This window comes from Natator depressus, chromosome 18 (genome assembly GCF_965152275.1).
Source record: "Natator depressus isolate rNatDep1 chromosome 18, rNatDep2.hap1, whole genome shotgun sequence".
In the NCBI taxonomy this organism is placed as follows: domain Eukaryota; kingdom Metazoa; phylum Chordata; order Testudines; family Cheloniidae; genus Natator; species Natator depressus.
Genome location: NC_134251.1, coordinates 18,954,585 through 18,969,290, shown reverse-complemented (window position 1 = coordinate 18,969,290; position 14,706 = coordinate 18,954,585). Strand labels below are relative to the sequence as shown.

The following is a 14,706-nucleotide window of genomic DNA, read 5'->3' as shown; positions in this document are numbered from 1 at the left end:
AGGTGCCACAAGTCCTCCTCTTCTTTTTGCGAATACAGACTAACACGGCTGCTACTCTGAAACTTGCTTAGACTGTAAACTCTTGCAGATAGTGACTGTCTTTTTGCACCACGCTTAGCATGATAGAGTCCTGGTTTATGATTGGGGTCCCTAGGTAATCCTGCAATTCTAATAATAAAAATAATAATTAGGCAAGTATTAGTATTAACATATTTTTTCTGAATCTCTAAAACGAAGCACAGAGAGGCTAAGTGACTTGCCCCAAGTCATACCTAGAGCTGAGCCAACGTTTGGCTATTCGGATGGAATTTGGCAATTTCAGATTCAGGGGTGCATTTGTGAATTTGCTCACCTCTAGTAGCTGTGTAAGTTATATGAATGTCTCTATCAAAGACATTCCAACTTGGGGGTTGGAGTATTCAAAATTCAGCAGGCAACATATGCGTGAGAGGTGAAATGAAAAGAAAGTAAATACGCTTGCCCCTCCCCACTATATTTAGTAGTATCTAGCATTTGTATCGTGCCTTAGGAATGGCATTTTTCAAAAAAGCCCTCAGCCTCGGCCTAACTCTGCTCCTACTGAGGTTAATGGGAGTTGACTTCAGTGGGAGTGGCGTTTGATCAATGATAAATGCTTTTGAAACTCCACCTGCAATGTCTGAAGCACTGTACAGATGTTGACTAATTCACCTAAAGTGGCGCAGCAAGTCAATGGGAGAGCTGGAAATAGAACCCAGATGTCCCGACTCTTTTGTGATTTCTCTGTTGTCCGCTTCTAATCTTTAACAATTCTCCTTTTTGTAATCATGCCGCCTTTCTGCAAATAAGTAACCAACACCCTAGTCATGGGTATTGTGCAGCAGAACCACCTGTCTGACTTTGGAGCAAAATCTTGTAAAAAGTGAAAAAATTCTCTGTCAGGAGATGAACTACATGATATAAAGCCACCTGAAAATGATCCACAGTGTTCATGTTTATTTTGGCTTGGACAGCAGTTATCAACCCATGCGAAAACCTTTCCCAAGCGAATGAACATTGGGAACATTGCATGCACATTCATTAGAAGCAGGTTTAATATCCTTTGACTTTGCAAACAAGTTGTAACCAGAAGCAGCCAAGCCTAGACGGTTTACATTGCAGAGATGTGATTTCTCCTGACAATCTTAAAATCCCTTTTTAGCCAATAGCCCCTGTGTTATTAAAACAAGACGCTGGCCTAAGCTGATCTAGTGACCCTCCTTCTGCCACATTTCTTATGCTCAGAGATGTTTGTGTTTTCACAGAGTCAAGAACTAACATACCAAACATTTTTAACACTTACGAGCAGACTGCAATGTCTCATTTTGAGTACAAGTGGCATTTGTGTCCAAACACTGATGTTTAGGCAAGGTATTTCACCCAATCAATCACCTTCCAAAATATAGAACAAAAAGGCCACCATCTTGGTGTAGAGTGTCCCTGTCAGCATGTTACCCATTAGTGGTACAAATAGCTGGATGGCATCTACTGGCACACCGATTTTCAGATACTGTGCTGTGGTCCAGGGAGCTATTGCTTGGAGGAGATGGTGACTCCAGGAATGATGTTATAAAGATGACGACAAAGGGTAAGGTCCCTGCGGGGAGGATGTCCAGGTTTGAGGAGATCCCTGTAAATCTATGGCTGGGTAGTTCCACACGGGTTGATATCAACCCTATCAGCTCTGCATAATGTTTGAAGGGGGGGGTTGTTTGTTTTTTTAATTCTGAAGAACTGGAGCAATAATTACCGTGGCATTTGCTTCAGTAATTTCTTTTGGTGGGGTGAACTCACCCCTATGCCGAGGGTGTGAGAACAAGGCCTCTGCACCACTTATGTCTCCTTTCTTCAGTCCTGTTCTGAGGACTGATGCTGGATTTACATGACCTTGTGCCACCCCTCTTCATCTATACTAATCATTCAGCTGTTTTGGTCAGATATGACTTTCCAAACCTTAGCTCCCATTTCTGATGTCCTGTCCCTTTAAATGTTTGAGCACCTCCCTTCTCCCCCGAGTGTACAGCCTCATTTTTGTGTTGGTTTCAGGTTTGCAGCAGACATGCCAAACCCGCAGCAAAAACACAGAAATTGGGCTTGTTTTTGGCTTACTTGGCTTGTGAGTTGCTTGTTGGCTAGTAGTTTGTTGCTTGTTGCTTCTTCTTTTTTTAATTGGCACCACCAAGCAGGGGCAAGGGGGGGCAAGTAGGGGCAAGCAGGGGCAAGGTGGGAGAGAGAGTCAGGGGTGCACAGCAAGCCCACCACAGTCCTCGACTGCAAGCCAGGGGGGTCTAGTCACATAGAGTGTTGGGGTTTTTAGGGATTGGCTTGTTTTGGCCTTGTTTTGAAATGGGATTAGCTTGATTTTTGGCTTATTGTGAAAGTTGGGGTGCTTATTTACTGCGTGAAAGTTCGCAACTGTGTTTTGAAGTCAGAACAACAAAGGAGGACAGTGGGCAGTTGTATTTCTCTTAGTTCTCTTTGTGTCTATGTCGGTCTCCTTCCCTGCTTGGTCCAGCTATAACACCATTGATGCAAATTTTCCTTGAAGGGAATATGCTCAGGCAAGACACCATGCCCATACGTTGGGCAAGTGCCAGCTATTGGAGACAAATTGCTAACAAAATGCAATATATCTCTGTGATTCAATTTACAGAAAATCCATTCATTGTGTTTTGGGAGATATCTGCACTTCTTTTCTGAGTATTAACAAAGAAAGATATGAGTTCAAGATGCAAATTATTACAGCCTGGTCTCATAGCAGTATTTCAACTGTCCAAGGGAACTCCACCATTATGATGTGGTTAAGGACGTTACAGGAAGCCCAGGACATGGGATTCATTATAGGATCAGGGCCACTTCCTGGAAAGATGGAAACTGATCAGTGTCTTATGCAGAGACGCTAATAGAATAAGATGAGGAGGTGCTTGAAGCTGCATGATCTGTGGTTTGTTCATTAAACTGATGGGGGTAAACAAGTAAACAGATACTTGGACCAACATCATAGACTTTCATATAGACAGACCCTCCTGCTTTTTATCCAAAGCATTCAGATCAAGTCAAGAACTGTCTTTTTGATTTGTTTTGTTTTTCCCCATTGGAAGAAAGATGCTTATTTGTAACAACTGGCCCTTCTTCCGGATGAATATTTTAAAAATACTGTCACTGTTGATGGCTTGTGACTATACCTTTTTCAGTCTTACTCAAAAATTTCAATAAAATTTAAGTGGTTTTTTTGAACAAAGTGCCAACCGGAATGTTTTCTTTAAAAAAAAAAAAAAGTCAGTGAAAATATTTTAATAGATTACACATTCCCTTGTAAGCTTGCAGCCCAAAAATTGCACCACCCTCAGAGTGCCAGAACTAGAAAGTGAAACTGACTAGAATCTTATAAACAAATGTGAAATTGAATCATCTTAATTTCATTGTGCAACAGGAGTGAAATGCAAATAGGAACTAAACAGACCTGCAGCCCTCAAATGAATATTTACTGACTCTTTATGAAGCTTATTTCTTGTGATTTATACTCAGAAGCATCCTTCCAGGTTGAGAAGTTCATAGAATTAGGCACATCGGTAAGTTCTGTAGAATTGGGTGTTAAACAATGATGTCGGTTAGAATCTGACCACTCTTTTAGGGTTAGTAATCTAAGGGGTTATTAGTGAGAAATTTTAAAGTCATGTCATTAGCATTTTTGTTACAGCTGTGTCCCTTTAACCCCAGGGGTCTATAGCTATGAAGGGTGAGATTGCACATTTGCTGAATGCTTTGGGCAAGAGGCCGTGCACATCTGCAGCACCCCAGGAGGAGATCTGGGAAGTAAACGTGACTCAGTCTCAGCTCCTTCCCTGATGCTCTTTTTCTCGCTCAGGGAAATCATTTGCACCACCGCTTTACTGGTGCAGCTGACTTCCTCACCACGCCCGGCCAGTTCCGTTGCCTGGCACATGGAGGCAAAGGAACTAACATTCCAACTATCTTCAGCCTTTCCCCATCTGCCTGCTCAGAGACAGTGCAAGGCAGCCCCACCTTTATCTCCTCATCCCTATGGCCCAGCCATGATATGGGAGTGCTAGCATGGCTATCTAGGGAGGCCAACGGGGGAGGTGTTTTACTCCCCCTTACTCTCCTGCATGGCTGTGATAGGGCCAGATTATGTCCCAGCCTAAGTATTTAGAAATTCTATCATGACCCACTCCAGTACCCCTATTAAATAGTAATGATGCTTTGCATTTATAAAGCATTTAATCCCAGGAGCTCAAGGTGTTCTGCAAAGGTTAATTAATCAACCCTCACAACTCCCTTCATGAGGTAGGGCTGTATTTATCATCCCCATTTTACAAATGGGGAAACCAACTCCCAGAGAAGTTAAGTGATTTGCACAAGGGTCATTAAGTAAGTCAGCAGCAGAGTAGGGAAGAGACTCCATTCCAGAACTCCTGACTTTCAGTCTCATGCTCAAACCACTAGCTCATGCTCCCTTTCCATACAAATTGTGGCTGTACAGAGATAGGCATCCAGCAATCTGAATTGCTGTTTGCTTGTTACAGTGAATGTGCTTGTCCATGTAAAAGAAAGCTTGGGGAAAATAATAAAAACCAGCTGCCTAATCTGATCCTTTGCTGGATAAAAGCTCGGACCTGATGCAGCATGTACTAATTTTGTCAAGGACTTGAGACCGAGGAAAGAGAAAAAAAATAAAAGATGCCATTAAGATAAGAAAGTTTCAGAAACAAATCTCTGGACTTGCTGTCTAGCTCGCAGTACTGCTTTGAGCTCCATCTGTTCCAATTCTCCATGTGCTGTCTGCTTTCCCCTTCAAGGTCTTTCGAAGGTCTGCTTTCAATTTCAGCAAGATGTTTCATAGCCCATTGGGTGGTCATCTCAACTGCTTGTTAAAAGCCTGCCATTTCCCAAATGTTCAAAGTATAAAACAGCAAATGGGTATTTTCACTGCACCATTGTAACTCCTTTAAAACCCAATTTGCAAAACACTTGTGTGGACATTAGGGAAGCCAGGGGCAGGGGAACAAGTGAATTTCATCTCCAATTTAGGCAAGAAATAGTGTTACGATTATTAAAGCTAGGAGTGTATGTTCGGTGCCAGATAAGAGGAAAAGCCTCACACTTGAGGAGACCACACTTTAAGGCTCTGAGCCCGCAAGCAGTTTCATAAGAGGGGAACCCTGCAGCCATAGAGAACAGCTTGCCTAGCATTATTTACCTGCCGAGGCCAGTGGAAGCAGATTTAGCATCTGCTTGCAAAGCTTTGCAGAATGATAGGCACAGAGGAGAATTTCAAAGGGTAAAAGTCACCCCTACGCAGACGCCCCACGCAAGACCTGTGCCCCACTTAATTAATTAATTGAACTGATGTATAGGTCTTGTGCTAGCCTCCTATCCATGAATGAATTTCACCCATACTGTATAAGATTCTCCCAGGCTCTGGGTATGAGCCCTTATGCCAGATATGAACACACTACACAGAAATTATTCAATAAAATGTGCTAGAGAATGTAGGGCAAGTGGCTAAGCTTGCCAAATGGAACTGCCCTTTCTACATCATTCCCAGCCTTCCTACATTAACCACCACAGATAAGGACAGGCACATTTTGTGTAGCAGTTCTTGTAAGTGCAATTGCCATGGAGATCAGGAATCTAGTTAAAGCTGGAGAGTGCACTAACTCCACTTGTGGCTGGAATAATACCGTCATGGCAGGCATCACAAGATGGTGCTTACACATGGTCTTCCGAATTCTTTTTATTAGCATGCGAGCAAATGGTCAGTCTTGGGAAGACATGCTATGTTGCTGTTAGTTAAGGTTCTGCAAAAGAGGATCTTGGAGAGGGAGCTGGGTCAGCAGCAGCTGAGTTTGCTGTCTGCCTCAGACTCTGATCGTAGTCAGTTCCTGAGGCAGAAGAAGAGGCAGCAATACTTTGCATTCTTAGAGCCCTTAGCAAACATTAAAGGCACGTCTACACTGAGTTAAAAGACCAGCGGCACTGTCATGGCCGGCCCGGATCAGCTGACTTAGGCTCACGGGGCTTCAGCTGCAGGGCTATAAAATTGTAGATGTTTGGACTTGGGCTGGAGCCCAGGTTCTGAGACCCTGCAAGGGAGGAGGGTCTCAGAGCCCAGGCTCCAGCCTGAGCATCTGCACTGCAATTGGATAGCCCTGTAGCTGGAGCCCCACAAGCCCAAGTCAGCTGACCTGAGGTGTGAAACTCGGAGCCATAGGTTTTTTTATTTCAGTGTAGACAAACCATTAGTAAGCCTCAGAACAACCCTGTGGGGTAGACAGATATTACTGGTATACCAAAAGGGATAAACTGAGGCACAGAGCAAATAAATGACTTGATAACAATATTAGATAGTGAGTGATGGCCCAAACTTGAACCCAAATGTCCTAGCTCCCAAGTCCCTTGCATGAATCACCATGCAACATTCCCACCGCTCAGTGGATGGACCAGTACCGTTACGTAGCACTCCGGACATTCTCTGTTCTGGGACTAACAGAGCTAGGTTACGTTTACAGACAGATTCCATGAATGTGTTAAAGACAGCGTAGAAGTGATAGGAGAAATACTCCCTCCCAGACCCTACCAAAGGAGACCGTTATGAAGGTGATTTCAAAAAACCTCTTTATGAATGTTAACCAGAATTGATATAGAAAATGTTGTTATTAATTGGCCTTTAAATGCAAAATATTCCACATAAGAGGCCCCTACTGGTTGTCTAATGATTGATTGCTTGCTTGCCTGCTTTTCAAGATAGCAAGCACATCACAATAAGCAATAGGCTTTAATTTTGCCAGTCAGATTACATATTGAATGGTTGATTGAAATGGAAGGCATTTGTTTCTTTGGTTTACAAACTAATTTAAAAAGATTTAATTAAATACCATTTTGGCTTTGGAAAAAAATTTTAAGGGAGCATAAAAGTGACCTGTAATGGTCTTGTTCAATCTAATTAAAACTTTTCAAACAGTGTTTTTCTAATGGACTGCATGGTGGAGGAACAATCTATTCCAGCCTACCAGAGGAATAAGCTCCTTGCTTCTCATTCCCTTTGTCCTCTAGTATATCTCTCCTAGCCGTGGTGGTGGGGGGTGTCTGGTTGGACTCATACTGAGATTTGGGAGACACACAGAGAGAGAATCTACCAGGACTGGAATTCTAATGAATCCGGGGTCATCAGACACCCCATCTGACTCGCACAGTTATGTTGTATTTCCTCCTCTCTCCTTGTCTACCCGAAGTGTGAGCAAGGTGAAGAAGACCTTTAAAGCTGGTGGGCTTGACTGCCATTGGATCAATGCGCTGACTCATTGAATGGCATTGAACACCGTGGTGAGGTATTTTAGCTGGTTCTTTCACATGCACATACCCTATCAGGCCGCCTGGACACAGCAGAATGTCAGACACTAAGGGTATGTCTACACTGCAGACTTACTCCTTCACCCCTAGGCTTGAGACTCCAAGCTGGAACATCCACACTGTTATTTCTAGTGTGCTAGCTTGAACCTTGCTAGTGCTAGATAGACATATGCTAATGATGGGGGAGATACTCAGTTGTAGTGTAGACATACCCAAAGTCCACACTACTGATGGCTCCATTTAGGTAGCAGCTCAGCAGGTCACTAGTAAGAACTTCTATTCCTTCTATCTCTTTACTGCAAAATTAGGACTCTGATTATGTAGCTTATTCCTTTCTCAGAAATAACATTTTGTCCTTCTCTTGCACCTCACATCTGAAGATCTCAAAGCACTTTACAAGCAGTAGTTCATCGAATCTGAGAACCCTCCGTGAGGTTAATAATAGTATGATCCCAGTATTGCAGATGGGGAAATTGAGGCCCAATAAGGCTAAGCAGCTTGCCCAAGATCCCACAGTGTGCCAGTGTCAGATTTGGGAATAGAAGTCACTAGAGAGTGGCAAATTATTAACACATTATTATATTGTTATTGTTATTATTATTATTATTATTATTATTATTATTATTACTAGCTCTTGTTTTCCATGTAGGAGGCAGTGCAGGATTTGACTTCAGCTCTCAAAGAGGATGCAGCAGTGGTAATCCCAGAGATCCTATCCTTAAAGCATGAAGCCCAAGTGCTCATCACTCAGTGGCTACTTGACCACTGCAGGACTGTGTTAACAGAACTTATTGCCGATAAGGACCTTCCGAAGGAAGAGACTCTCAAGGATCTCATTGTGATTGGTGGATCTTTAATTAAAATTAACAGCAAGGAAGCAAGATGTCACATCTTATATACAGACATCTTAATTGCAGTTGGTAAGTTCTTTTCCTCCAGTACAGTACATCATTTTAACTGTAAGAGTTCGGTTATTGATACCATGATACTATGCAGCCCCGTGTACCCCGAAAGTACTTTACATACGCTGCATGCAGGAATCACTTTGCCTACTGTGGGGAATGTCGAGATTCCTGGGACAGAAGACAGAAAGTGTTACGCAGCTACACTATATAACTGTTTAGGAGAGAAATGTCAGAATATTTCATCGCCCTGGAACAGCAGGTGAATGTAAGGAGGCAGAAGGTGACAACTCAATGGGACCAGAATGGGACTGGACATTGAGGCTAACATCCCACCTCTTGGGAAAAGGCTATGAAATCTTCATTGGTCATGACCTCAGTGTTATGTTTCTTCCAAGAGAGCGTTGGAATGGGAAAGGTGCCTATTATCACCATGCAAGGTCATCACCGGTGCTGACCCAGAAGCCATCAACAGCTACACTTCAGACAGGGCCCTTCTTTTGGGACCTCCCAACCTAACTACTGAACAGGCTCACTGGTATTTACTCTTATGGAGGGGCCAGTGGCAGCTCCATAGTTAAAGCTGAGTTGAGTTCTGCACCAAAAGGAGGGATTATGTAACATCTGACTAGTGCCAGTGTGGTGCTCAGTGCTGAACATAGATGAGACCTGATCCCTTTCAGTCCCAAAGCTTAACAGGTTAGAGCTGGCATGATCATAGTCAGATCATAGTGAGTCACAGTGAACTGGTTGAGAAAGTCACATTTTTTTATACTGATGAAAACAAAGGAAATGTTTAGAAGACCCAAGACAATCAGACGTGGTTACAGATTCTCAGTTAGTTGTTCCATAGTAACCAATTAACTTACAAAAGAACTCCAAATGCTTAACATCTGTTGCCATAGTCTAAAAGTTGATTATTGCAAGTAGAAGGTGAAAATCAATACCTTCAGTGCCATCTTAGAACAATAGAGTGATTTGGCTGTAACACTGATATAACTGTTGTAGGTTTCCTTGGTGTATCTTTCTGGATTGGGTTTATGATATTTAGTCACTTTATTGGTATTGACCAACAGGGAGGTATGAGGATGCCCTTCTACATCTTCAGGAATCATTTGGCCAGGCTATAGCCGACAAATCTGCCAACGCTCGACTTGCTGTGCTGCAACTGAAGAGGAGAAACATGTTGCCAGCTGCTCGCTCCTTGAGCACTTTAGCTGAGAAAGGCCACGGGGAGCTGGGATTCCTCTTGAACTTTTTAGATGCTAAGCAACGACAGAACCTCTCTCAGGTACCAGCCGTGTTAGTGTGTATTCGCAAAAAGAAAAGGAGTACTCGTGGCACCTTAGAGATGAAGTGAACTGTAGCTCACGAAAGCTTATGCTGAAATAAATTGGTTAGTCTCTAAGGTGCCACAAGTACTCCTTTTCTCTCAGGTACATCTTTCTTTGAGGCCTCCTCTAAAGCCACAATAAACAAATCCGCTTTGGGAGCCTTGTGCAGCCTGCTAATGGCTTGGGAAAGAGACAAAGTTAGGCTCAGCATGGTGGGTAACGTATGGACTTTTTTTTGTTAATTAGCACTGGCCCCTGTGATTTGCAGAACTCCAAGCTTGCAGAGGAGTGAGAGGGGGTTAAATAACAGAGGCATGAATAGTTGCCTTCCTCCTCCTCCTCCTTCTTGATTCTGGAGGGGAGATTGAGTCTCAGTTGGAACCCAATGACTGTTGTTATTACTTGAGTATAATCAGTGATCCTGATTCGGTCTCTACTGAGTCACCAGCGCCACCTCCTGCACCATTCCAAGTCACCATCCTTGGAAGTCTCCACTCCAAGTGTTGACCAACCCTGACCCTATTTAGTTCAAATACTATGGTGACAAGGACCATGTGGGTGGAAGGGTGAAATGGACCAATAGATAGAAATTTAACAAGACCATTGCCCAAGGTATTGCATGCATTAGGGCATCACTTATTCTGAAAAGTGATAAACCAGGAGAAGGTCAGTCTGATGATGAGCAGTGCTAATATTCACTTGAGCATCTGCAATTCCAATTACCCAGAAGCTCTGTGTTCTGAGAATGCGCCTTCCTAATCAGAATCAGTTTGCTTCCTTTTATTCAATTTGTGGACTGTGGTTTGTGTGCGCTCTGGTGGGAAGCTATATTGTTATGCTTTCTCCTGGGTTATAAAACAAGCAACACGCTGATACTCTAAGTGCATCTTGAGAGGAGTACTTGTATGTATTTTAGTGATCCAGCAGGAGGACATAAGTAAACAAGTATTAATTTACCAGTCCCTAGATACACTCCATTACCATGAAAAAAGCCTCTCTCCTCTGGATCACATGCAATGTTCACTCTGCTGGGGGAAGAGCTAGGAGATATTAGAAGTAATTTGCAACCATCAACAATATAAAGAAGATAAATGTGCAATCAAGTGTTTCTGTGGAGACCCAAGAGCAGATGCCTGTCAGTGAAGATAAGGTTTAGAGCTGAATTTCCCAAGTGGCCAGGTCACTCTGTCTGCATGGGAGTCTCACTGCTATATCCCTGCTCACTGCTTTGAAAGCACAGGAGTTCCTTCGAGTTGTGTTAAGAAAAATGTACTTTTTGCACCATTTAAACCAGCCTGACTTTTGGGGCACTCAGTGGTGCTACAGATAATGAAATCTTCAGAAGCGGGAGAGAAGCTTTTTTCTGCCTTTTGTGAGCAGCTTTGGCAATGGGTCGGAACAAAACCTTTGCCAGTGGCTGATTTAATCTGAAATATTCCTCTCCCCTGCCAGAGATGAGGCAGCTGGGCTGGTTTCAAAGAAGCAAGTTGATAGGAGTATTAAAAATAAAACAAGACTCTCTTAATATTTTGTTTGTAATCTCACGGACAGAGGAACTGGGTGCACGTTTGGACCTCAGCCACTTGGAGGTCTTTCCACAGAACACTTGTCTTGACTGCAGAAGGGTTACTTACTGCAATTATTTTTATTAGTGATTAGCCCAGAATAAAACTTGTGAACTAAGCACCCCCAGATGGTTCAGTGATCGAAATCCCCACTGGGCTGTTTTCCAGGTGTTTTACCTGTAAACCCTCGTTGGGCACACATGGTAATTTAAGTACCCGTGTGTGTAAGGGAGTTCTTGGTAAAAGCACAGAAACTATTGGACACACTTTGTGCTAAAATAAGTAAAAGAGGACCTCAAAGTGCTTTACAAAGATGAATCAGTTCATCCTAATTAAACCCCTGGTGGGGTTGGTTCCATTGTTATCTCCAGTTTATAAAGTGGGAAACTGAGACATAGAACTATTCAGTGAGTCACCCAAGGTCACAAAGGGAATCAGTAGCAGAGCTGGAAATAGAGCTGAGGAGTCCTGATTCCCCCAATACCCACTCTAACTACTCGTACTGCACACATTGATTCTGAAGTGTTTGGGGACAAAGGGTGCTGTAGAAATATGTCGTTGTTATCCTGGAGTCTGGTCCAACAAGTTAAAAACAAATGAAAAGCTATCTGCATGAGAAAGGGTGGAGAAAAGAGCTCTCCTGACACTCGTCAGAAGAGAAGCCCTTATTAAAAACTTAAAAAGCAAAGGAATTACAAATAATAAAACCCTCCCACTACAAAGGGTATTTACAGTCAAGGAATCCGGGTGCTGAGGAGTCTGAAAATAGCAGAAAGGTCACTTGCGCCTAAGAGACTGAAAGATCGTTTTGACTCCAGAAGGTCAGAGAAAAGGAGCTTGCTGTGTCCGACCCTGCAATTTCTGATGTCAAAGGTTAAATATTTATTGCTCGTTGCCATCTGTTGGTTTTTCCCCTGAGCTATTTGCAACTGCATCCCCGCAGAAATACTTTCAGGGCCCAATGGAGCCCCATTGTGAGCTGGTGTGATTCCAGCAACATCTAAAACTGGCCCTCAGTGTTAGGCAGCATGCTGGCCCATTCCACACACTATTGTGTGCAGGAAAACTCAAAATTGGCTTTGGGAGCAGTGCTAGTCATTTGGGAAAACAGAGGTTTTGATTTGGTTTTCAAAGAAACCTAGGGGATTTAGACACATACATCCTGTTGAAATTCAAAGCCCCAAACTGCTTTGAAAATCTCTACCAAAGGCCTTATGCTTCTGTCCTATTTCAGATTGTTATTATCTGCATATGGAGTTGACAGTCTGCTCTCACCCTAATTTTTCCTGATGCAAACATTTAAACAGTTGAGGTCATGTTGGTGATGCGAAAAAAGAAAGATGTTTCTTGACTGCAAAGCAACTTGCTGTAAAGAAAAGTTAAGCCTGCTTTCCATGGTGTTTTCTACACTCCCTTTCTGTAGTTGCTTTATAAGTGTCTTTGTTCAGAAGCAGCTGTACAAACTGGGCTGCTAATAAGTGTGTTTTATCTGTACTGTACATTCAAATGGGCCCTCTACCATTTCTTTATAATAAGCTAGAGACTAGGCAGCTCGCAAGATCATGATCACCATGTTTATTCCAGTAGTGGAAACAGAATAGTATAATTTAGTTCTCAGAAACTCTTCCTGTGAGTTTGGTTGAGGGGAGTAATCCATAATTTCCCACCAACCAGCTTGTTTAGATCCAGCAATGTCAGAGATCCCTGCTTTCTGTCTGAAGGAGTCAAAGCAGAAACTTACTTAACAATCGGAGCTGCCTCTGCTGTATTGAGCTTAACCTGACTCCTGCTCGACAAAGTTCAATGCAAAGTTAGTCAATAAAGATTGGCGCTAACTGGAAAAGGTCTTCACGACAGCAACAGAAATGTGCACAGGTGGTTTCTCTGTCACTGAGAAAATATTTATCCTTAAAAGGGTGGAGCGTTGTCTATTAAATGTACAAACATGTATTTCAAAGAAATGCTCTGTGCTTTTTAGGGCAATGTGATCTAGCACTCACAGGAAAAATTCTATTGTGTTAGGATGCTCCTGACATAAAGCTGTGGGCTTTTTTGGTTCCTGGTTCTATCTTGACCTTCTGTTAAAATCTGGCAGCTAAGAAAATCCCAGTATATTGGATAGTTGCTTTCAAAACAGCTCTAAATATAAATTACATTTGGTGACCTGTAAATAGTATAGGCAAACAGAGGTCTGGCGTGTTTTCGGATAAACCACCTGGCACCTTTAGGGCCAGATCCATTGAAGTCAATGGAGCACCACTGATTTACACCAGCTGTGGATCTGGCCCCGAGTCATGCATTTCTAGGTGCAGGCGTGTGAGTCTCAGTGTTGATGAGCATGGTCATAAATAGAATTCCCCATTTTTAATGTAGGAATGACTGGCCTTGAGTACTGCCTAGACCATTAGATGCAGAGAGTTGTTCCGTGTCAGGAAAAGTCGTATTTTCAGGCTCTCAGATTTGACCACTGATGTTGATGCATCTTCTAAGTGGGTTCATTGAGTAATAACCAGTTCTAATCCAGCTCGGGCTGGCAATGATTGGAAGTTATGCTCATATAGTGCCCGTGCAGTAACCTGTGTGAAATGAGGCGGTGGGGTTTCAACCCAGTTCCTGGTTGAGCCATGTCAGTGTGACATAAAATCACCGTCACAACCGGCAGTGTCCTCAAAAAAACCCATGCACTGGGGGTGAAATTCAGAGGGCCAGTACAGGGCTCACAGACTACGGAAGTCCTAAATAAGCCTTCTTAATAGGCCCTGTCCTGGCCCTTTCCATAGAAGTGAATTTTTGGAGAAAAAAAAAATCTACCCCAGAAGTGGGTAAATGTCTGGTGGGAGGCAAGCTTGCTTATGCTGTATCTATACTGTGGTTGAGTAGAGGACTCCATTCTCCACAGCTGTTACTCAAAAGCCTTTCACTGGCACTAGAATTCACACCAAGTAATAAAAAAAAATGCTTAAAGCTGCTGGAAGAGAATAAGGAAGCCCAGCATTTGTTACGTCCTTTTCCCCAACACCTCAATTCAGGAAAGTACCTAAGCACATGCTTAATTTTAAGCACCTTGAAACCAATGGGATTTAAGCAGGTGCATAAAGTTAAATATGGGCTAAAGTCTTTCCTGCATCGGACCTAAGACAGGGCCCAGGGCTTCCTGTGACAAGCTGAGCACATCTATCTTCCACAGAAAGATTCTGCAGGCGGAGCCATTGATAGAAATTTCAGAGAAACTCATCAAGAAGCAACCTCACCCAGAGGGGCCACATGTGTTCAGAATGGTCAAAGCCAGCCAACCTTCACCCAGTCTGAAAACAAACGGGTCATTGAAGAAATAATTGTATCATATCAAGAAGCGCTGTGACATAACTTTTGAAATCTTCCACGGTTTGGAAGGTTTGCTCACCAGTCGCACTTGTCAAGGCTACATGCTTTCTCCAACTGCCAGCCTTTTGACACGGGCTAAAACATCTGCTTCTATTCATGATGACACGAATGAAACCAGCCATCCAGGGC

At 43.0% G+C, this 14,706-nt stretch overlaps 1 protein-coding gene across 1 annotated transcript in view; it reads left to right on the top strand.

The window, feature by feature from the left end:
* Positions 1 to 14,706, top strand: part of TTC34 (tetratricopeptide repeat domain 34) — a 45,160-nt gene that overhangs the window by 21,840 nt on the left and 8,614 nt on the right. Inside the window, exons 6-7 of the mRNA XM_074975491.1 lie at positions 8,042 to 8,312; positions 9,371 to 9,585. Of these exons, the coding sequence (XP_074831592.1) occupies positions 8,042 to 8,312; positions 9,371 to 9,585 (486 nt within the window). The remainder of the gene's footprint in view (positions 1 to 8,041; positions 8,313 to 9,370; positions 9,586 to 14,706) is intronic.